Here is a 23,518-nt window from a genome sequence, read left to right on the forward strand (position 1 = left end):
GTATTGTTTGTGCACTGGAAGCTCCTGTCACCAAGACAAATTCCTTGTATGTGTAAGCATACTTGGCAATAAAGATGATTCTGATTCTGAATCTGACCTCCCAGCAGCCTTATGGCTGTAATCCGGTCATCAGACAAGCAAGCTGCAGTACTCATGAAATTCTAAGCACATGGCACGTAGATCTGAGACATCATTTAATGTTGTCCCAGGGGGCAATGAAGAAGATGGAATTGTTGTGATATTATAAAGGATAAACCTTTTGTAACTAAACCACCCATTATAAATCTTCCCTGCACTTCACTTTTTGAATCTGAATTCTTGCTGTTGGCAAGATCTCTTGTGCATCTTGGATTTTGCTTAAAAATTACTTGTATATACAGTGCTGGGTGGTAGCGGTTTACATGTAATCTGGATTACATAATCAGATTAGAAAACTCTAGTATTTGTAATTAGATTCAATTAAATTTTGAAATACTCTTAATCAGATTACAGTTACTTTCTTATGGATTACATGATTGCATATTAATAAGGCAACTGCAGTAAATTGTTCATTATTATTGATCTCTTTTATTCTTTTTAAATATTTTAAGTTTTCCATCCTAAATTAGCCTACAGCTGATACACATTCAGTACATCTTTGAATGTTTTCATAAGGTGGAGGAGGGTTGTGGAATTGCATACACAGACCTAATATGAGCCATCAGCTATAATTACACTGAAGATGGAGCAGTAACCACACGTACATTTCGAACTGATTTCATTAGTGCGGTTAAGTTAGTTTTAGTTGCACGAATTGCTTTTGTACTTGGCTTCAAAAATGTAAATGTTGTCTGATCTGTTACCACACTTTACTATTTTTAGTGTATTTTTATTTCACTCAGAAATAGGCAAATAGCGAATAAAACACACTCAAAATCATACAAATTCTCATATTTTGATCTATTAATTAAGTTTTCTTTAATGCATTTAAAAAGCAACTTTGTCAATATGGTACCATATTACCCTACTCAAGTGACACTAAAATAAACAAGAATTGGGTCAGAAGCAATAAAAAAGTAATGTAAAAGTGATCAGATTAAATTTATTTAAAAAATGTAATCCATGAGATTAGGTTACTGACTACAATTTTAGTCATGTAAATTAAAATCAGTACCAGATTACAATTCAGAAGTAATCTACCCAGCGCTGTGAGCTTGGATGTCAGGTCTTCACTAATATGTTTTAAAGGAATGTTCTGGGTTCAGTACAATTTAAGCTCAATTGACAGCATTTGTGGCATAATGTTGATTGCCACAAAAATTAACTCCTTTTCTTTAAAAAAAAAAATCAAGGTTACAGTGAGGCACTTACAATGGAAGTGAATGTGGCCAATTTTTGGAGGGTTTAAACACAGAAATGTAAGGCTTATAATTTTATAAAAGCCCTTGCATTAATTCTTCTGTTGAAACTTGTGTTTTATTTGAGCTGTAAAGTTCTTTAAATCGTCATTTTTACAGGCGTTTTAGGGTTTACTGACATTACAGAAAAGGTTAGTAAGCGATTTTATCGCACTAAAATAATGTTTACATTCATATTGTTTATGTCTTGTGGCTATATTTTTGAAAAAGTGAGTATTTTAACGTTCACAAATTGGCCCCCATTCACTTCCATTGTAAGTGCCACACTGTCACCCGGATTTTTGCTTTTTTTTTAAAGAAAAGGAGGGGCAAGTCTAAACAAATTTTTGTGGTAATCAATATTATACCACAAATGCTGTCGATTGAGCATAACTTGTATTGAACCTGGAACATTCCTTTAATACTACTGTATACTATTAAGACTGTACTGATACTGTAATCATTTTAATATAGGTTAGTTGAAATGCACTTTGTTATAACTTTGGTATAATTTTTTTATATATGTATGCAGGGTTGGGGAGTAATAGAATACATGTAACAGGAATACGTATTTAAAATACAAAATATAAGACACTGTATTACACTACAGTTACAATTTAAATAATTGGTAATTAGAATACAGTTACATTCATAAAGTATTTTGATTACTGAAGAGATTACTTTGCATTTTTTTGTCATTTGTTTAATTTAATATTTAGTCCTTTCAGATGGAAAACATTTATATACATATAAATGATGCGATCCAAAGTGCATTTGAACAGCGGTGAAACACTTTCTTATGATGTGTTACATTCATATGAGCAGACAGAGAAGTAAGTTTGAAGTAAATTTGGAGCAGAAGAAATAGAAATAAACCTTCTGTAAATTGTCAGCTTCTATTTAATGGTATACCGTGTATAAAGCTGCACAAATATCCACATAAATTGTCTGATCACATCTCATCCAGATCACATCTGAAGGTTTTTGTCTACTGAAATATTTTTGGAAAGATGTTTTTTTATTATTACTTTTTTTTGCAACTGAACGATCAACACCATTTAAAAAACAGTACAACCCAGTATAACTGTAAGTGTATTCCTCATAACCTCATTTCCATTCCCGTCACAAACTGAATATGGCGCTGCTATGAATAAGGTCCATGCTCTGCTCAAATATCATTATTAGGGAGATAATTTACTGTAAGTGTACTAAGTTATGTCAAGTTCCCTTTAAGGGTGCAGATATGTGTTTTACTTAGTCAGTAGGCCTATGTTCTTAAACTGCTCTTAAAGCTTTTGGAGCCTTTTCAGGATGTTATTGGTTTTAGAGTCACGTTTTTAATTGCTCTGAAAGTGAAGATGCTGTGATGACATCTTTACTGATGCAAAAGCCCACTTAAACCCACTGGAAAGCCATTGCATAGTATAATAAAGCACTAGACAAGCAGCACAGCCAATATCCTGTCAATTTATCAGCTAGTTTATCAGCATGTCAATCCACCTTGGTACTGGCTGGCCACAGGTGTGTCTCTACATCATCCACAGGTAAGGACTACAGCCATGGTCTTGTGATAATTTGATAAATCCCATACACCAATGACTATTACATTGATCAACTTCGCAAGATCGGCCCACCTAGCTCCCATTGGTGGAGCTGCACTATGCAGTGTGTAAATTAGAAAACGTCACTTCCTGTCTTCCTGTGCGCCATGTTTTTCAGCTGGAGTGGGATGATGTTTTACTGAGGGACAATCAAAAGTGGGCAAATCTTGTGCTCGGTTCAGATTCAACAGCCGATCACCAATGCGATAAGGAACGCGGATTGAGCGCAACTCGGATGCCTCACACTCAAGTAGCTGATTCCATACTGCGCGCCTTGCAGTGACGCCGGAAGAAAACGCACGCACGTACGCACGCAGACATCCATCCACTCAATCGGCAGTTCTGAGCCAGAACAGGTTTATGATAAAACTTATAATCATTCGAGTAACATGAGCTAAGAAGGACTGAAGTATATGTCTCCCATAAATACTATTAAGGCAGGCTTGGTTTCAAATAATTATACTTTACCAAAAGCATCTAACAGGCAGGTTAATACAGGCGCTAGGTACATGGTTACAACGAGCTGTATATTTATAACTAAGTTAAGAATTAAGAATTGAGGCTAATCTGGAGGAGGCGCTTCGCTTGCTTTGATCTGACCACGATTATTATCGGAAAATGAACAGAAAATGTTTTGGTGTGTGACAGGGTGCCGACAGCGATGTATTGCGTTTTCATTTACAGGATCGGCAAAATGTATCAGATTCCAGTAAAGAACCTGACAAAACTCAGACGACCAAGGAAACGTGTCAAAAGTATTTTGTGTGACATTGGGATGCAGCAATGTCAAGACCTAATAGAGGTAGATTGTAAATCCTTATATTTTTGTTCAGCGTGAATATCTTGAATATCATAACGTCTGCTAACAAATTTTTCACTTAATTTACAACAGACATACAAAGGCTTTGATGCTGGTGATTCAAGTTTCAACAACACTGACTGGGATGATCTCAGTGATGGTCATGTTGGCAAATGGAAAAGAAAGGTCTTTCTTTCAAAACTCACTTAAGCTATGTACTTTCTAATACTATTCTTGCAAGGCTCATCAGTAAGGATATTTTTCTTGCCATGCCAAAATGTTTGCTGGCCCCACCAGAATTCTTTTTTTTCCCAATGAATTTGATTTGTAGTGATGTATTTTTTTACGTACCATGTGCCGGTTTTTATATTTATTAAATGTTAAGCTTTCTTTAAAAAAAAGTTTTTTTAATTTGCTAGAGAGCTATAGTGTAGCTCCATAAAAGCTATACATTTATAAACACTTGTTGGAAAATGATGGCAAATGGTGCAAAACATTATTTTTTATTGGCTTATGATTTTCAACCCACACCCACTTATGCTTGTAATACAATCAACAATATTCAACACTGGCACCAACAATATTCAATACATCAAATAAAAGTGAGCGTACAGTTAAGTTACAAGGCAACACACACTTACAGACCTATTTGCTCGTTGTTACTAAAAAAGTAGTACAGTCAGAGCCCTTCTACCAAGGGGAGCCTAAAATGTTAACAACAAAATTTATAACGCCGTGGTCCAATAGACTTTCTATGGGCAGTACACTGGCAAGAAGACCAGTGCCATTTTTTTATATATGTTTATGAAAGAGATGCTTCAATGTGCTGAATAAACTGCTTTTGTGAGGAAACAGCTTAACACTTTAATTGTATGATTGCCTGTCCACTAATTATCAACATGTTTTAGACTAAACAGTGCTTTTGGAATGAACTATATTTGAAGTTTACTGTAATAAAATTGCTGTTTTATAAGAGAAGACACAGACAATTTTGTGGCAAGTAGGTGTCAGTTTACGGGTCAGTTTACAGGTCCCCCCATTCATTTGTAAGGTACTTGCAAACGGTGACTTTCGTAACATGCTAGTTGACCATTATGCTCTCTCCATTGGTAATACCGCAGAGGTTGTTATTACAGTACAGTCACGCCAAACGTCAAAGCCAGAATGTTTCACCGTCCAATCAGGTATTGTTTTCCCCATGAATATGAATCAATATTCTCCTGCTATCCTTATTGTTGAGCCCTGCACATGTGTTTTCTGTAATACATTTGTTACACAGTACTAGTCAGCATCATCTCAATAAGTTGATCATATTTCTTTTGTCATGCAGTATCCATACCGGAGCCAGACACTGTGTTGCAATCTATGTGGGTACTCCAGCCGGTCAGTAACCACATTTAGAAGTCATATTCATCGCTACCACAAGGAGGAGTTGGACCTGGCCAGTCTGTTAATGTGTCCTTACTGCCCATTTGTTAGCACTCCAAAAGTCACAGAGCAACACATTAGGTTTTTCCACATCCTGTCTTCAAAAGCCAAGCCCACGTTTTTTCAAAACTACACCAGCCACACTTTGGCCCACGCACCAAAAACTGTGTCAGTTACAGTCTCTGCCGATGCTGCCGATGACAGATATATCTGTGCAACCTGTGGGTATCATGACTCTTTAATATATGTAATGAAAAAGCACGTCTTGGTAAACCACTATGCTGCATTATTGGATCGTTACTTTGGGCTTGGATCAGATAATACACAGAAGGGTGATGGTGAGCAAAAACGTGATGGCACCACTGCGAAATATTACTGCAAAGTGTGCAAATTGCCAGCGGAGACTATTGAGCATCTGCTCTATCATATTTTGAGTTCGGAGATGCACAAGGACCTTCACTGGCAGATAATGCCTTCCATCATTGAAAAAGACTGCACAAACCAAATTGTTGGACAACAGAATCTGCTAAGCCTTGCACCAAAAGCAATGCAACAGGTGACGTTGCTTGCAAGACCGAACTATATGCAGCAGCAAACAAATGGAAATGGTGTCAACAAGCCTAACGGCACAGTACTTCTGGCTGGGCCGAGCAACACTGCTTTGTTTTGCTCTCCTGGCTCAGGGCAGATGTTTCTGTCCCCACAAACACAAGCTTTACTCTCAGGCACAGCTGTGACTATGCATCAACAGCCCCCCTCTGGGATCCCACAAGTCATGCCTACCTCACCAGTGGTGAAGTCTATTAATATGATGGTGCCAAACATGCCACAAAGTGCACCCAATACATTGCCCATTACTATGACCGTTCCCAGGCGACCACAAGCTCAGCAATCACAGCAGGTTCTTTTTCCACCCGCTGTTCAGGTCAACCTCCCAGGCGAAATGGGTGTACGTCCACCCTTCCTTGTTACCCAAGGTCTTCAGCTGAATCAGTCAGTTCCCAGAGCTCCTCTCTTAGCCTCCCAGTCTGTGCGTCTCATTCCAACAGGCAACAAAGTAAACGGTGTTCCGACCTACACTCTAGCACCTGTTCAAGTCACAATGCCTGTCCAGGGCAGTCCTGCTCAAATGGTTTTGACACAAAACACTCCTCAGATCAGCCAGCCTACAAATACGGCAGTAGTGCCTGCTGGTCTTATGCCTACATGTCAGAGGGCAATAAATAAAAATAGTGTACCAAACAAGTTGGCTGTGCTTGCTCCGTTTTTGAAAAAACATGATGATCGCACTGTCAAGTGTCTGAAGTGCAAGATTTTCCTGAGAGAGCAGGGAATTTTTCAGCATCTGTTGCATGGCTTGAAGTGTCTGTTCTGCCCTCTGATGTTCTACTCCTTCAAGCAAGTCATGGAGCACTCAAATAAAGAGCACAGTCTCAAAATCAAAGAAAACCGCAATTTCATAAAAGAACAGTTTAATCTTGATAGTGACAGTGAGGGCACCCTGATATTTACTACCTTTAATTTAAACACAGATGTGCCCAAGGATCTCCTTGAAAACAGAGAACTCAACCTTGCACTGATCACCAGCTCTCAAGATAAAATTTACATAAAAATGTATCCAGATAAGGCAGAATACGCAACCACATTGAAGGCAACATCTACCAAGTGTCCATTTTGTCCAGTCAAGTTCGAGATCTCTGAAGATTACGAGCAGCATCTTCAAGCAAAACACCACACCGTTCCCACCATTCATGCAATATTAAAAACTCCTGCTTTCAAATGCGTATATTGTTTTGGAGTGTATTCTGAAAAATCGACACCAAAAACAATCTCCATCCATGTGCAACGGTGTCGCTGTGCTCCACAAGCAGTCAAGGATGCAGAGAGGCAACTGAATCCAGATCCAATAGGACACACTGATGGTGAATTCAACAATTCTGCTCAGGTGGGAGATTCTTCAGAAATTGCCAATCAGGGTGGGAAGGATTTTGTCAAGGCAAAGAGAGAGGTAAATGTGCAGAAGAGCAGAAAAAGGAATCAGAGAGTTTCAAAGGCAGAAGTCCCTCAAACTCCAGTCCAGCTTGTCTTGGACCCAGCAGAGATGGCATTTGCATCTTTTGAAGACAGAAAAGTATTCCTTTCAAGGTACTTCCACCTCAAGCCATACTTGACAAAGGCTGAAACCGAAATGCTTGCTTCCCGTTTGTATATAAACAAAGCTGATGTAAAGACTCACTTTAATTCCAAGCTCACCAAGTGCTTGAAAGCAATTCAGAAGAAGAAGGTTCGTGTGCGTCTTGGGTTCAGAATGAATGATGTTAACAAGTTGAAACATAATCTCTTCATTCCAGAGGTGCAGCCTGTTAAACAAATTGTATAAAGGTGTTTAGTAGATGGAAGATTTTTGTATACAGCATGTTCAGACTAGGATGTCAACCATTGTAAGATGTTTATTTAAAATGATTGGATTTCCACATTTATGAGATGGTTTCCTCTTGGCTTTTGTCAGTTCTGAAAAGGGGAAATTACAGCAATGCTGAAAAGTAATTCGATCACCAACCTTGAACTCTACACTCTACATTTTTGTATTTTTGTTGTATATAGTTCATATGACAATGATGTTCAGACGTTTTTGTACACAACTTTACTGTAAAAAAAACGCTCAGTTTTGCATTTTATATTGAAGTCATATATGTTTGGGACACTTAATATAAATTTGGGGAAGGCTGTATTGAAATAGTCCTGCATCTAACATTTATACTAGGACTATAAAGAAAGTGAAGGTATGGTAAACTATTACCACTAACTGACAAACCAGTTAGCATTTTATCAGCTGCATCACTGTGAGGGACACTTTATAGTGTTTGTATGTTCATTCTTTCATAAAGTACACTGTTATTTCAGAAATTTTAAAAAGATAAGTGCCTCTGTGTCCTCTAATATTTTCAGTTGTATTTGACCCTCAAATTAAACGTGACTAAACATTACAAGTGTGTTTTAGTCAGTAAAGATTTGATTGCGATTTACCAAATATGATTTCCCATTTTTATTAATTTATTGGTAAAGACGGTTCTCATAATGTGCGTTTTAAATATCTGTCAGCCGCGTCGATCGACTTGATCTGGATTAATTTAGTTCCCCCTTCTTCGCTTGCAGACCAATGTAATCGATGCTGAACACATGGATCACCTTCAGAATGGAACGTGAGTGCAAGACGGTTATCATGTTGGCTGTGAAGAGAGTTATTTTCTATAAAGACTGGACATTAAGTCCGCATGCAACTGCAGCAATAAGAATATTCTGTAAAATGACATCACGACCCGAGTTATTGGTTGACCTGCGCTTGTATTGGTCTGTGAAGTTGAAAGAAAGGAGTATTCACAGCTGGTGGTAATAAACTGATGAAGATGCTGTCCAAGAAGTAAGTTGCCGTCATGTTTAATTCACTCAACATTCTATCAATATAAAAACAAAATGGCTCGTTCTAACCACGAAGTTGTTGACATTCTGTTCCTGTTACAGAAAAAAAAAAAACCGTGGTATGAAGCTCCTCAACAGGTAAGCTCGGTGGTACTGCACTATGTTGGTCTTGTACAAAAATTAAAGGAATAGTTCACCCAAAAATAACTCATCCTCTTAGTTTCTAATGCAGAACACAAATGAAGAATATCGCAGTTCTGTAGGTCCATTCAATGCAAGTGAATGGGTGGCATAATTTTGAAGCTCCAAAAATCACATAAAGACAGCATAAAAGTAATCCATATTACACCAGTGTTTTAATCCAGACCTTTAGAAGTGATATGATAGGTGTTTGTGAGAAACAGATCTATATTTAAGTTGCTAGAAATTATTTTCCCTGCCCAGTAGGGCGTGTATGCATGAACAATGTAAGCTACCAAAAACAAAAGAATGTTAAAGTGGAAACTGACTGAGGAGGAGAATATATAGTAAAACAGAATTTAAATATTGATCTGTCCCATACGGTAAAAAAACAAAAAAAAAAAACAATTCTAGCCAAAATATATTTTAAATAGATGCCAAATATATGTTGTAACTGTGAAGCTCATTAAAATATATTTTTGAAATCGAAAATATATTTAATTTCAACCTTCATTTCACAAAATATACTTTGAAATGTATTTCAGGGTCAAGAAAATACATTTCCAACCTTACAGAATGTGGATGGAGATCAAAAGTATCCATTATTTAAAATGAAAAAAAAAAAAAAAAGTGTTAGAAGAATTACATTCTAAAATAGTTTACCGTAGAGTAACAGGAATATATCTTATGTACAACATCAAAAAATAGTTGGATACAAATAAAAATAAGATAACAGATCAAGTTTATTTATTTGCGTGTCACATTACAGAATACCTCACTACTAACGTAGTGTACAGTTGACTTTGACATTAACTGCCACGGATACAGTAGGACATTTAATGATAACAAGGCAGTAAGTGTACTGTATGATATGATGTTTTGAAAAGGAACCAGAACAACAACGATGCACTAAATTGCAATGTACACTTTCATTTTTTGACATTAATTCATTAAGGGATACAATATAACACTTTAATGGTAACACACAAAGTATTAAAATCATTGGTATAATTTTCTGTTTAAAATAAACAGAGCAACAACAATGCACAATATATAATACTGCTAATGTACCGTACATTTGACTTTTTGCCATTAAATATTCAATTAAGTTTGTGGTTTTTTAACCTATTGATGAAATTAAGATGACAAAATAAAGGACAACATTGAGGATTATTCGTAAAACACAAACGGTAAACATTTGTAATAAAGATAGAATGTTATTTATTGTGAAATCTATGCTTACCAAGCAGTCTTTCAGGGAATTAAAAAAATGTATCGTCTTGTTGCAGGATCCATACGATAATTGGCGCACGCAGCACAGTCTGCGCATGCGCATTGTCTTAGTGACGTTAGAGACAGTAGATTTTTAAAATAAAAACTAAAATTTTAAGAATCCTAAAAAAAAATTAATGTAAGTGCAAAGTAAAATAAATAAATAAATCAAAATTTCTGCTCATTAAAAAAAGCAGCTTGATTACGTCGTTTAACCTTTTTTTCTTTTTTTTTTTTTTTAAATAACCGTTGCCTGAGGCGCGAATTCCGACCGTGACCGCACGCTGGAAGACACAAGCTGATTATGTTCGCGTTAATTAAGTGGGTGGAGGATGAAAAATTCTCAATTCTGCCCACTGAACATATTAGAAAATTTGATGAGGATTAATTCTCAGCAGGTATGGAGGAAAATGACGTTTACTTGGTGGAGTGGCGTCAAAGAGCCTAAAGGGGGGTGGCCGGCCTATGAGGACTCCATCATCAAGATAGCAGGTGCCTATTTTTATTATCCTATTTCCAATATAATATTCTTATATTATCCTCTATTATTCTATATACCGCTTGTAGATTTATAACAAGACGTCAGTAAAATATTCATTTTGTTATTTTATTTTATTTTTTTTTTAGTTAACATCAGGACCGAACTACAAACATTAGCCTTTTTCTTAGCATTATTCTACCTCCTCAGAAAGGAAAAGAACTTTACAAATAAAACTTAAGGAAATTGAAGAACAGCTACCCAAGTCAGACACTCTGAAGAGAAAGAGTAAACCTTCAATGAAACTCCTAGAGGCCGCAGAGATGAGAGAGGAACCAGCAGCTAAGAAAAAGGTTAGTGTTGGTCAGAACCGTGTGTGTGTGTGTGTGTGTGTGTGTGTGTGTGTATATATATATATATATAATTACATATAATTGTACTTGTTTACAGTCAATGATGTATGTTTAAGGTACACCTCACAGACCTACCAAATGATCTAAAGGTGTGGAAAGAAAGAAAAATGTATCATCTACAGTGTGTGATAAATCAGCTGAGAGAAGAGAACATGAATCACAGAAATCCCATCTCTCCTTCTGGCTACAGAGCACTTACTCCAGGAGGTTAGAATTGTTTACATAATATAAAACACAGTTACTAATGACAATGTTCCACATTTCCTTGCCTTTTTAAACTTAAGACCTTTAGAGTTTTTTTGGTTGCTCAGTAGTAATATTTCTGCCTATTTATTTCAGCCCATGAAATCAAATGCAGATGTTCCTGAAGTAAGATTTAAATCTAATTTATTAATTTGTTTGTCATTATCATTATTATTGTTGTTGTTGTTTTTGGTGCAGTTTACAATAGCTGTTGAAGATGTTCATGATGTACATTTGACATGTTGTTCATATCTATGAACATATGATATAGATAAAAAAACAAATAAACTAGTGCATTGTACTTAGGGCCACGATCACCAACGGATGGGGGGGAGGGGCTTATACTAACTTGCACTGGGCCCAGCACCATGCTTGGGTCGTCCCTGATTTTTCTTGTACATTGCATCTGAACAAGGTATAGTCTGCTATGTAAATATTTTTCTGATGTACAGTATTAAGTGACTTGTTTCTAATATATGAATTTCTCTCTTACAGATGTCAAAGACTCCATCTCATGTTCCCCTCTCACATGCTCCTAAAGTAAGTATTAGCTGCTTATTATGTCACATACTAAGCATAACTATTAAAATAATGACTGTTTTCTTGAGATCAATAGATAAACTTATTTTGTAACAACAATTGTCCAGTACTATTGCTAACATATATCCATTTACTGTATTTTAGCCTTTGGAATCAAATGCAAATTTCCTTGATGTAAGTTATGCATTTTTAACTATTGTTTTTATTTTATGTTTTTACATTCAAATATACTTGTACAATCAGGAACTTTATTCATAGCATCCTAGTGATTTGAACATGACTGTGGTAGATAAAGTATAGTTCACCTAAAATTGATATTTCTCATCATTTACTCACCCTTGTGTATATGCATGTAGACATACAGTCCTAGTGCTTAACACATGCACAGAGCACTAGGTGGAACCAGGAAGTTATTTAATTAATCATGATCATGAAGTTGATTGCTGATGTCAAGATTTATAGTAGAGGTATATTTTGGAGGAATGTTTTGGTCTGTTCTCACCCAAAATCAAGAAGACATTTGCTTCAGAAGACATTTATTAACTACTGGATTCTTATGGCTTACAATTAAGCTTTTTATGTCTTTTTCAGAACATGAAACTCTGTACCTATTCACTTGCATTGTATGGGTGTATTCAAGTCATACCTCCATCAAAATATAAGTCACATGACTTACAAGCAGTAATGTTTGGATAGTTGTGCAACGTTGTGATATTCTGATACATCTACGAAGATTTTATGATGCTCAGTGTTATGTGTATTGTTTTTAATCTATCTATATTCTGCTTCACAGGTGCCGAAGGCTCCATCCAAGGCTTCTCTGTCTGGTTCTGCCAAAGTATTTTGTTTTCACCTATGAAAAATACATGGTGCAGTTACATTAGTGTCATTGCTTTGTTAATTCTTAATAAAGTGTCTGTCTGTAATAACATTGTTGACTTTATTTATTTTTTATTTTTACTTTTTTTGTGTTCCAGTGATGCTAATTATGTAAGTAATTTTTGCTGAGGATTTAGGTCTGTACATACAGATTTGTTATGCATTTCTGTGATGGGTTAAATGGCGGAATAAAAACTTTTAAAGAATTTATTTGAAAATAATGTATATTGTAAATCTCTTTTTATGTGATTACAACCACAGGTTTAGTTAGCACATGGCACAGGCATAAAAATTCTAAAGCATCAATGGACTTCTGCCCTGCAGACCCAAACAGCCACTTCAATGGTGCGTGTTCTTTTAATGGCCGCCTTCCCACTGGAGGTTCTGATCCACAGCAATTTGAAAGGTAAACAGTTTCGAAGGCCAGGTCAAATTCATAGATATTAATCCGAGTAGTTTAAAAAAGGCTAATTCTACCTCTCCTTCATTATTTTCTTTACTGTCCAAAACATACCCATAAACCCATATATCTTTCAAATCCAGCATACCTATAGTTATTTTTCTTCAGTTCCACTGTTAAGGTGAACACAAATGTTTGGAAATCTAAAACTAGTTTGAAGACAATGGTGCATGCCCTCTGTACCCTATTCAAATGTTCATGTATCGTGTATTGTCTTTTGTAGGAGGAATGAGTAAAACTGACTGTGGTGCCGAGAGGAGTGCCCTTGATAAGGACACCATGGCAGCCATATATGGTAAGTCAAGACTTGCAGTGCGTCCGAAATCGCATACTGTTTCAGTAGGTACTACATTTGTATTTGAATTTACTTCACAACCATTAAAAAAGTATGTTCTATATGAATGAAATTCGGACTTGCCTACTATTTTTCAAATACTATGAATTCGGACATACTACCATGTTGGCATACTGTATAGTAGAGAAGTATTTGATTTTGTATGCAGAGTTGGTGAAAGGAAAATTTACTAGAAAAATTCAGTTAAAGGGTTAGTTCAACCAAAAATGGGAAAAAATGTCATAATTTACTCACCCTCATGTTGTTCCAAACCAGTAAGATTTTCGTTCATCTTCAGAACACAAATGAAGATTTTTTTTTATGAAATCTGAGAGGTTTCTGTCGATCCATTGTCAGCTACGCAACTACCACTTTGATGCTTCAAAAAGTTCATAAAGAGATCGTAAAACGAATCCATATGAATTGAGCGGTTTAGTCCAGATTTTCTGAAGAGACTTGATTGTATGATGAACAGATTGAATTTAGGCTTGATCAGCGAACATAAACAGAAGCTCAACCAAACCTGCTTGACGCACGAGAATGAACCTCATTGGTTATTGCTGAAGCTCAAACGTGCTGCGTAACACGAGAATGAACCTCATTGGTTCTCGCACGTCAAGCAATCATGCTTAAGCTTCCGTTTACCACAACTGATGTGTGAGTTGATGAATGGTTATATGTGAATAAAAGCCTAAATTCAATCTGTTCATCATATAAAGCGATCGAGTCTCTTCAGAAAATTTGGACTAAACCACTCAATTCATATGGATTGAAAATACTTAGTGTTTTTGTTTTGTTTCCTGTCCAAATATCTAAAAATTCTTAAATCAAGATGCATTTACTAGACAAGTACATTGACATAAGATACTGTCTTGTTTTCTTAAAAAAAAAAAAAAAAAAGTTTTTGCTGAAAACAAAATTATCTGCCAATGGGGTAAGAAAAATAATCTTGTTTCCATTTGATTTTTTGTCTTACCCATTTGCAGATAATTTAGCTTTTTTAAGCAAAACTCACTTAATTTGGAATTTTATTTTTTTATTTATTAATATTTTTTTTCAGAAAACAAGACATAATATCTTATGCCATATTACTTATCTAGTAAATGCATTTTGATTTAAGAATTTTTAGATATTTGGACTGGAAACAAGACAAAAAATAATTTTTTGCAGTGTACAATCTCTTTATGAATCATAAAATGACCCTAAAAGGTACTTTTATACCAACTTATTTGATTTTTGGAGCTTCAAAATGTTGGTACCCATTCACTTGCATTGTATGGACCAAGAGAGCTGAGAGCTGTTCTGCTGAAGAAAGAAAGTCATACGAATCTGGGATGGCATGAGGGTGAGTAAATGATAGAGTTTCAATTTTTGGGTGAACTATTCCTTTAAGCCATTTTTTAGGTCAGACTGGCTTTTTGAAACCATCAATGAAGAGAAATCAAGAGGACAGTGTTTGTGTGAGAACCCTGAACAACATCATCTACAAAGCAGTGACAGATTTTCTGAGCTCCTATGAGATCAACTCAGAGATCCCTGCCTACAATGTACAGATTTCTAAAGTAGAATGTGCCTTTTTGTCATCATTAACAACAACAGGGCTCAACAATAATGATGGCTTGCTGGGCCAGGGTCAGTGTGAGAGAGTTTTGGGCCAGTTGACAAAACTTTCACTTTCCCAAACGGGCTGTTCATAGATTTACACGTAGACATACAAACGTACACATTTTTTTTTTTCCTCCCCTTTTCTCCCTAGTTTGTAATTCCTAATACCCAATGTGCTCTAAGTCCTCGTGGTGGCATAGTGCCTCAATCTGGGTGGCAGAGGAAGAATCTCAGTTGCCTCCGTGTCTGAGACCGTCAATTCGCACATCTTATCATGTGGCTTGTTGAGCGCATTACCGCGGAGACATAGTGTGGAGGCTTCATGCTATTCTCCGCGCATCCACGCACAACAACCCACGCACCCCACCGAGAGCGAGGATCACACATTATAGTGGCCACAAGGAGGTTAACCCATGTGACTATACCCTCCCTAGCAACTGGGCTAATTTGGTTGCTTAGGAGACCTGACTGGAGTCTCTCAGCACACCCTGGATTCGAACTCGTGACTCCAGGGGTGGTAGTCAGCGTCTTTACTCGCTGAGCTACCCAGGCCCCACAAACTTACATATTTGGTTTTCTGTGATGTACAGTACCACTGTTGGTACGAATTCTGTTGATTTAAAATTGTCACCATGACAAAAAAGACACTGTTTTTATTGAAATTGCGAGAATGACTTGTCATCATTAAGAAACAGTGGTACAATGGGGCTAGCAACGAAAACTACCATAGCACTTTCCTAAACACCTGTTTGTCACTATACACTGCAGAATTTTCCTGATCCATGAGATCATTGTGTGTAATGTCTTAAGGTTGATTTTGAGGTCATTTGATCTAATATGTAATATTTTTAAATGCTGCAAATTTATGTAGCTAATGAAGATCCCAGAAATGGTCACATTCATTTTGAGACAATATACTTATGTCATAATAAAAAAAAAAATAAAAAAAAAGGTCAATCAAACGTTTTTAATAACTGACCAATAAGTGAAAGGATAGTGTTTGGGGTAAAAGGCCCCCACCCCTGTTTCAGGGGCTAAAGGCCTCCATTAAACTCATTGTTTTTCTTTAGTGGGGGATTAGATTTGTTATGAAGAATGTTGAAAGTGGGCTCACATTGACTGATACATTAGCAGTGGAGATTAATTTACTTATAGAATACCTGAAATGTTATGAAATGCCAAATGTGATTAAAAATGAACAGAACATGAATAGCCTTTTTCTAAAGTGGTTATTTTAAATAAGAATTTTGCTGTCTCAAAAGTATTTGCACATGTTTAGGACACATTTTACCTTCTGACTATTGTCCCTATATTTCACTAACTACCCCCACCCCTTGGGACCTTTCTCTCCAAATCACCACATAAAATAAAAAAAAATTAAAAAAAAATTATTACTCAAAACAACCTTCTGTTATTATTTCTTTTCACACAAGTTATGTTGCTCCATCAATATTAAATAAAAAGAAATGTATTTCTTCATTCTTGATACACTATGTGACCGAATACAGTGCATCCGGAAAGTATTCACAGCACTTCACTTTTTCCACATTTTGTTATGTTACAGCCTTATTCCAAAGTGGATTAAATTAATTATTTTCCTAAAAATTCTACAAACAAATACCCCATAAGGACAACGTGAAAGAAGGTTGTTTGAAATCTTTGCAAATTTATAAAAAAAAAAAAAAAAAATGTACCACATGTACATAAGTATTCACAGCCTTTGCCATGACACTCAAAATTGAGCTCAGGTGCATCCTGTTTCCACTGATCATCCTTGAGACGTTTCTACAACTTGATTAGAGTCCACCTGTGATAAATTCAGTTGATTGGACATGATTTGGAAAGGCACACACCTATCTATATAAGGTCCCACAGTTAACTGTGCATGTCAGGGCACAAACCAAGCCATGAAGTCCAAAGAATTGTCTGTAGACCTCTGAGACAGGATTGTATTGAGGCACAGATCTGGTGAAGGGTACAGAAAACTTTCTGCAGCATTGAAGGTCCCAATGAGCACAGTGGCCTCCATCATCCGTAAATGGAAGAAGTTTGGAACCACCAGGACTCTTCCTAGAGCTGGCTGCCCGGCCAAACTGAGCGACTGGGGGAGAAGGGCCTTAGTCAGGGAGGTGACCAAGAACCCGATGGTCACTCTGACAGAGCTCCAGCGTTTCTTTGTGGAGAGAGGAGAACCTTCCAGAAGAACAACCATCTCTGTAGCACTCCACCAATCAGGCCTGCATGGTAGAGTGGCCAGACGGAAGCCACTCCTCAGTAAAAGGCACATGACAGCCCGCCTGGAGTTTGCCAAAAGGCACCTGAAGGACTCTCAGACCATCAGAAACAAAGATTGAGCTCTTTGGCCTGAATGGCAAGCGTCATGCCTGGAGGAAACCAGGCACCGCTCATCACCTGGCCAATACCATCCCTACAGTGAAGCATGGCAGTATCATGCTGTAGGGATGTTTTTCAGCGGCAGGAACTGGGAGACTAGTCAGGATCGAGGGAAAGATGAATGCAGCAATGTATAGAGACATCCTTGATGAAAACCTGCTCCAGAGCGCTCTGGACCTCAGACTGGGGTGAAGGTTCATCTTCCAACAGGACACTGACCCTAAGCACACAGCCAAGATAACAAAGGAGTGGCTATGGGACAACTCCGTGAATGTTCTTGAGTGGCCCAGCCAGAGCCCCGATATGAACCCGATTGAACATCTCTGGAGAGATCTGAAAATGGCTGTGCACCGCCGCTCCCCATCCAACCTGATGGAGCTTGAAAGGTCCTGCAAAGAAGAATGGGAGAAACTGCCCAAAAATAGGCATGCCAAGCTTGTAGCATCATACTCAAAAAGACTTGAGGCTGTAATTGATGCCAAATGTGCTTCAATAAAGTATTGAGCAAAGGCTGTGAATACTTCTGTACATGTGTTTTTTTTTTTTTTTTTATAAATTTGCAAAGATTTCAAACAAACTTCTTTCACGTTGTCATTGTGGGGTAATTGTTTGTAGAATTGAGGAAAATAATGAATTTAATCCATTTTGGAATAAGGCTGTAACATAACAAAATGTGGAAAAAGTGAAGCCCTGCAAATACTTTCCGGGTGCACTGTATCTCTGCTCTGTAGGTCCTCTCATTGCAAGTGAATGGGTACCAAAATTATGAAGCCCCAAAATGCACATTAACGCAGCATAAATGTAATTCATAAGACTCCAGTGGTTAAATCCATATCGTCTGAAATTATATAATAGGTGTAGGTGAAAGACATCAATATTTAGGTCCTTTTTTTACTATAAATGATCCACTTTCAAATTATTTTGTTTTTGGCTATTCACATTCTCTGTACATATCACCACCTACTGGGCAGGGTGGTGAATTTATAGTAAAACAGGACTTAAATATTGATCTGTTTCTCTCCCACACCGATCATATCACATCTGATTACATGGATTTAACCACTGGAGTCGTATGGATTACTTTTATGCTGCATTTTTGTGCATTTTGGAGTTTCAAATTGTTGGTACCTATTCACTTGATTCAGCAAAAGAAAGAAAGTCATACACATCTGGGATGGCATGAGGGTAAGTAAATGATTAGAAAATTTCCATTTTTGGGGTGAACTATCCCTTTAAAACTATTGCTCCTGTGAGTTCCCCCAGTCAGACTGAACTGGATCTAGCTGCTTTTTTTTCCCAAGAATTGCCTTGAAGTGGCTATGGGCAGAATGTGACAAAGCCACTATCATCTATAACATAGAGCTATGACTAGTTACTGATATAACATTACCAATTGTGCTGCTTAGGTCACTATAAATAATGGATGGATTCTAAATTCTTGACTGGGGTAACTATAACTAAAAAGATCACAGACTAATTCAGAACATTTGGGCTAGATACCAGATATCCCCACGCATTTTGCCAGCACAACCTTTATAGATGCTATACTGTGGTGGTCTCCTCAGTTTGTACAGCCTCCTGAACCGCTTCCTGAACATAGACAATGAACTGGGAGGCATCTTCACCCTGTGTGTACACTGTGACAGTTTTGATGCCCTCCATGTCATCTGAAGACACAACCAAATTATGCTGTTCTCCAAGGCCCACAGCAGCCTGTTGTAGTGTGTCCTGAATCATCAGGGCATGGTCGGTCAGCTGCTGCTCCTCTGCCACCTAGGATGATGGGATGAATTTTCTAATCATTAAATGAATATATTTCAGACACTATTATGACTGTATAACACCTATCTATTGCATTATTATGGGTTAAAAACTGAAGTTTGTGAATTCTGTGCCTATGACTATGACTTATAGTTGTCGCTGCACATTAAGTTGGGATAGGAGAAAACGTTTTAACATCAAGAAAATTACAAATGTCAGCTTTAAATGGATAGTTCACTCAAAAACCCATAAAACTCCAGTGGTTAAATCCATATCTTCAGAAGTGATATAATAGGTGTGGGTGAGAAACAGACAATATTTAAGTACTTTTTTCCTATTAATCTCCTTGCACGTAGCTCTGCAGAAGTGATTAATCTTCTTTTGTTTTTGGCGAGTCGCATTCTTCGTGCATCTTGCCTCCTACTGGGCAGGGAGGAAAATTTATAATGAAAAAGGACTTAAATATTGGGGGCCTAGGTAGCTCAGTGGTAAAGATGCTGACTACCAGCGTTTGAATACCAGGGCGTGCTGAAAGACTCCAGCCAGGTCTCCTTAGCAACCAAATTGGCCCGGTTGCTAGGGAGGGTAGAGTCACATGGGGTAACCTCGCTCAACTGGCTCAAATTCGCTCAACAAGCCATGTGATGAGATGCGCGGGTTGACAGTCTCAGACGTAGAGGCAACTGAGATTCATCCTCCGCCACCTGGATTGAGGCGAGTCACTACGCCACCACGAGTTCCTAGAGCGCATTGGGAATTGGGCATTCCAAATTGGGGAGAAAAAGGGGAGAAAAAAAAGAAAACAAAAAGGACTTAAATATGTTTTATATTTTCACACCCACACCAATCATATCACTTCAGAAGAAATGTATTTAACCACTGAAGTCTTATGGATTACATTAATGCAGCCTTTGTGTCCTTTTTGGGAGCTTCACTTGCATTTTATGGACCTACAGAGCTGAAATATTCTTCTAAAAATCTGTTTGTGTTCAGCAGAAGAAAGAAAATCATACACATCTGAGATGGCATGAGGGAGAGTAAATGATGAGAGAATTTTCATTTTTTGGGTGAACTAGCAGTGAGGTCTGTCAGAATACAAATGTAATGTTTTATTGAACTTGCCTACTCTACAACAGTAACTGTGCCAGGAGCCATGGCAACCATAGAATCTACAGTGGCATTATGATTATCTGAGCCCAGTTCAATTATCTGCAGATGTTAACAGATGTTGGGTCTAGTCTGTTTGTTGCTGTGGCAGACACAACACCTAAACACAAAAGACAGAATTTAGCTGAGTTGAAATTTACAGAAATAAAGCAATTGTTTATAATTAGGTGCATGTCCTGACCATTCAGTTTATTGAAGCGCAGATCCTGCAAAGCTGATATTGCAGCCTACGTTCCATGTGGCTCCTCAGTCTCATTAATATGAAGGGACTCCACAACCTGAATAAATACATCAATAGGCTCATATGCAAGTCTAGTAGCATTAGTAACATTAGTAATATATTGTAAATGTATAGCAATATAGCAGTTTTACACTGATTTATCTATGATAACTTTTTTTTATGAAACTCAGTCACTTCTTTTCACTTCACCTCCTTTCAAACCCGCATGAAATCAAAAATAGAGTTTTGTGGCTTTTAGTTTTATGTGTGTACTCCTGAACGCTGACAAAACATCTTTTTTAGCAGATACAGTATATGCATTTTTCTCCTCAGGGAACCAAAAATATGGATGACTCATGCTGCACTGCACAAATTTGTAACCAATCAAATTCTCCCTAAAATGAGCATGCCCCTCCCCCCTGTAGCTGACCAGCTAGTATCAAATCATTCATTAGTATGACATAACTAAAGCCACTTCTTTCAATAACAAAATATGTCAATACAGGACAGAAAACTGTGCTCATCAAGATTTTTCATGTTTTTTTGTTGTTTTTTTTACCTACATTTTATTTTTTTTAACCTGGGATGTATTTGTACTTGTATTTGACTAAACTCCCACTGATTCAGAGTGAGACTGTCATTCTCCACCACTTTTAGACAATGTTTGCTTTTCAGGTGTGTCTGTTCATTTCTCATTTATTTCCATAAACGTAATTGCACACAGGACATTTCACTCCACCTAATAAGCACACACACACACATTTTAATTACCGAAGCTGAGCTAGAGTTTGAGGCAACAATATATATCTGGCATTATATTTACCAAGCCTCTTCTGGTGAGACAATTAATGCTGGTTTAATTCTGTTGGCAGGACTTACCTTGCTCTATCACAGTTTCTGAAGTGGCTGCCCCTGTTCCGTCATTACTGTACTTTGCGTTGGGATGCTTCTTGTTATAATGTCTTTTCAGAGAGCCTGAAATGTTGCATAAGTAGTGGCAGTGTGCACAACGGAAAGGCTGTAAAAAGGAAAATATTTTGCATCGTTGTTAGTTGTAGGGTATTTAAATTAAGTAAAACAAAATAGGATTTTGCTAAAGGTGACTAGAAAGATGTCTTCAGGAGAAAAAATACTTTGAAAGGGCATGCTGCTCCGTGTGACGAAGATATGGTCTTTGTGCAGCAGTGAAGTCATATTTGGTGCATTTGAACTGTTTTCCTATAACATAAAAATGAATAAACAATTTTTCCATTAGGGACTTCTGATAAGCAGTGTATTGTTTATGATACCTACCAAAGAAATAATAAAAAGGAACATTAACATTAATATTTAATGTCAAATTTTTTTAATTGGCTTTTAAAAAACAGTAAAGGAATAGTTCACCTTAAAATAAAAATCATTTACTCACCCTCATGCCATCCCCACTTTTTTCTTCTGTGGAGCACAAAGATTTTTAGAAGAATATTTCAGCTTTGCAGGTTCATACAATGCAAGTGAATGGTGACCAAAATGTTGAAGCCCAAAAAGCACATAAAGGCAGCATAAAAGTAATCCATATGACTCATTTTTCACTATAAATCTTGACAGCAGTCTCCTTGGCGATCATGATCATAAGCTCGATTACACTTCCTATAGCGCCATCTAGCGCTCTGTGCATGCGTCAAGCACTAGGAAGTGTAATTGAGCTTGAAATCATGATCATGCCTAGAGACTGCAATGGCAAGATATACAGTGGAAAAAGGAGTCATATGGATTACTTTTATGCTGCCTTTATGTGCTTTATGGGCTTCAAAGTTTTGGTCACCATTCACTTGCATTGTATGAACCTGCAGAGCTGAGATACCACATGAGGGAGGAGGACGTCTGCCCTGTAACGTACAGCGTTGAGATTGCCTGCAATGACAACAAGCTCAGTCCGATGATGCTGTGACATACTGCCCCAGACCATGACGGACCCTCCACCTCAAAATCGATCCCGCTCCAGAGTACAGGCCTCGGTGTAACGCTCATTCCTTCGACGATAAACTTGAGTCCGACCATCACCCCTGGTGAGACAAAACCACGACTCATCAGTGAAGAGCACTTTTTGCCAGTCCTGTCTGGTCCAGTGAAGGTGGGTTTGTGCCCATAGGCGACGTTGTTGCTGGTGATGTCTGGTAAGGACCTGCCTACCAACAGGCCTACAAGCCCTCAGTCCAGCCTCTCTCAGCCTATTGCAGACAGTCTGAGCACTGATGGAGGGATTGTGCATTCCTGGTGTTACTCCGGCAGTTGTTGTTGCCATCCTGTACCTGTCCCGCAGGTGTGATATTTGGATGTACCGATCCTGTGCAGGTGTTGTTACACGTGGTCTGCCACTGCAAGGACGATCAGCTGTCCATCCTGTCTACCTGTAGCGCTGTCTTAGGCGTCTCACAGTACGGACATTGCAATTTATTGCCCTGGCTACATCTGCAGTCCTCATGCCTCCATGCAGCATGCCCAAGGCACATTCACGCAGATGAGCAGGGACCCTGGGCATCTTTCTTATGGTGTTTTTCAGAGTCAGTAGAAAGGTCTCTTTAGTGTCCTAAGTTTTTATAACTGTGACATTAATTGCCTACCATCTGTAAGCTGTTAGTGTCTTAACAACCGTTCCACAGGTGCATGTTCATTAATTTACATTTACATTTATTCATTTGGCAGACACTTTTATCCAAAGCGACTTACAAAAGAGGAAAACACAAGCGAATCATCTTAAGGAGACAGTGGCACGAAAAAGTGCCATATTACAAAGTTTCACTAGCATCATAATAGTATTCAAAACAGATTAAAGTGCAACAATGTTTTTTTTTTTTTGGCTGGTTAAGTGCTCTTGGAAAAGATGTGATTTTAGTCATTTTTTTGAAGACAGAAAGTGAGTCAGCTTCACGGATGGAGTTGGGAAGTTCATTCCATCAATGTGGTAT

The 23,518-nt window shown here is 37.6% G+C and overlaps 1 protein-coding gene and 1 pseudogene across 5 annotated transcripts; one reads left to right on the forward strand and one right to left on the reverse strand.

Annotated features, from left to right (window-relative positions):
• The first annotated feature begins 3,081 nt into the window (after positions 1 to 3,081).
• Positions 3,082 to 8,625, forward strand: LOC127452420 (activity-dependent neuroprotector homeobox protein 2-like). 5 transcript variants are annotated; one of them, XM_051717842.1, is made up of 5 exons: positions 3,082 to 3,779; positions 3,870 to 3,962; positions 5,107 to 7,349; positions 8,361 to 8,407; positions 8,566 to 8,625. In XM_051717842.1, exons 1-4 carry the CDS (start codon positions 3,639 to 3,641, stop codon positions 8,368 to 8,370), a joined length of 2,487 nt encoding a protein of 828 aa, XP_051573802.1. In that variant the 5' UTR covers positions 3,082 to 3,638; the 3' UTR covers positions 8,371 to 8,407; positions 8,566 to 8,625. The 5 variants fall into 5 exon arrangements, with proteins under 5 accessions (XP_051573802.1, XP_051573801.1, XP_051573799.1 ...); XM_051717841.1 differs by having other exon boundaries at positions 8,361 to 8,625; XM_051717839.1 differs by lacking the exons at positions 8,361 to 8,407; positions 8,566 to 8,625 and having other exon boundaries at positions 3,082 to 3,333; positions 3,662 to 3,779; positions 5,107 to 8,349.
• Positions 8,626 to 11,943: 3,318 nt separating this feature from the next.
• Positions 11,944 to 22,149, reverse strand: LOC127452472 (zinc finger protein ZFAT-like; annotated as a pseudogene).
• Between the last annotated feature and the right edge of the window lie 1,369 nt (positions 22,150 to 23,518).

This window comes from Myxocyprinus asiaticus, chromosome 15, assembly GCF_019703515.2.
Source record: "Myxocyprinus asiaticus isolate MX2 ecotype Aquarium Trade chromosome 15, UBuf_Myxa_2, whole genome shotgun sequence".
NCBI classification, from domain to species: domain Eukaryota; kingdom Metazoa; phylum Chordata; class Actinopteri; order Cypriniformes; family Catostomidae; genus Myxocyprinus; species Myxocyprinus asiaticus.

Coding starts and splice junctions, on each gene's coding strand:
- LOC127452420 (XM_051717838.1), top strand. CDS start 3,639: ATGTATTGCGTTTTCATTTACAGGATCGGCAAAATGTATCAGATTCCA. Junction 3,780..3,869: donor AATGTCAAGACCTAATAGAG/GTAGATTGTAAA, acceptor AATTTACAACAG/ACATACAAAGGCTTTGATGC. Junction 3,963..5,106: donor TTGGCAAATGGAAAAGAAAG/GTCTTTCTTTCA, acceptor TTTGTCATGCAG/TATCCATACCGGAGCCAGAC.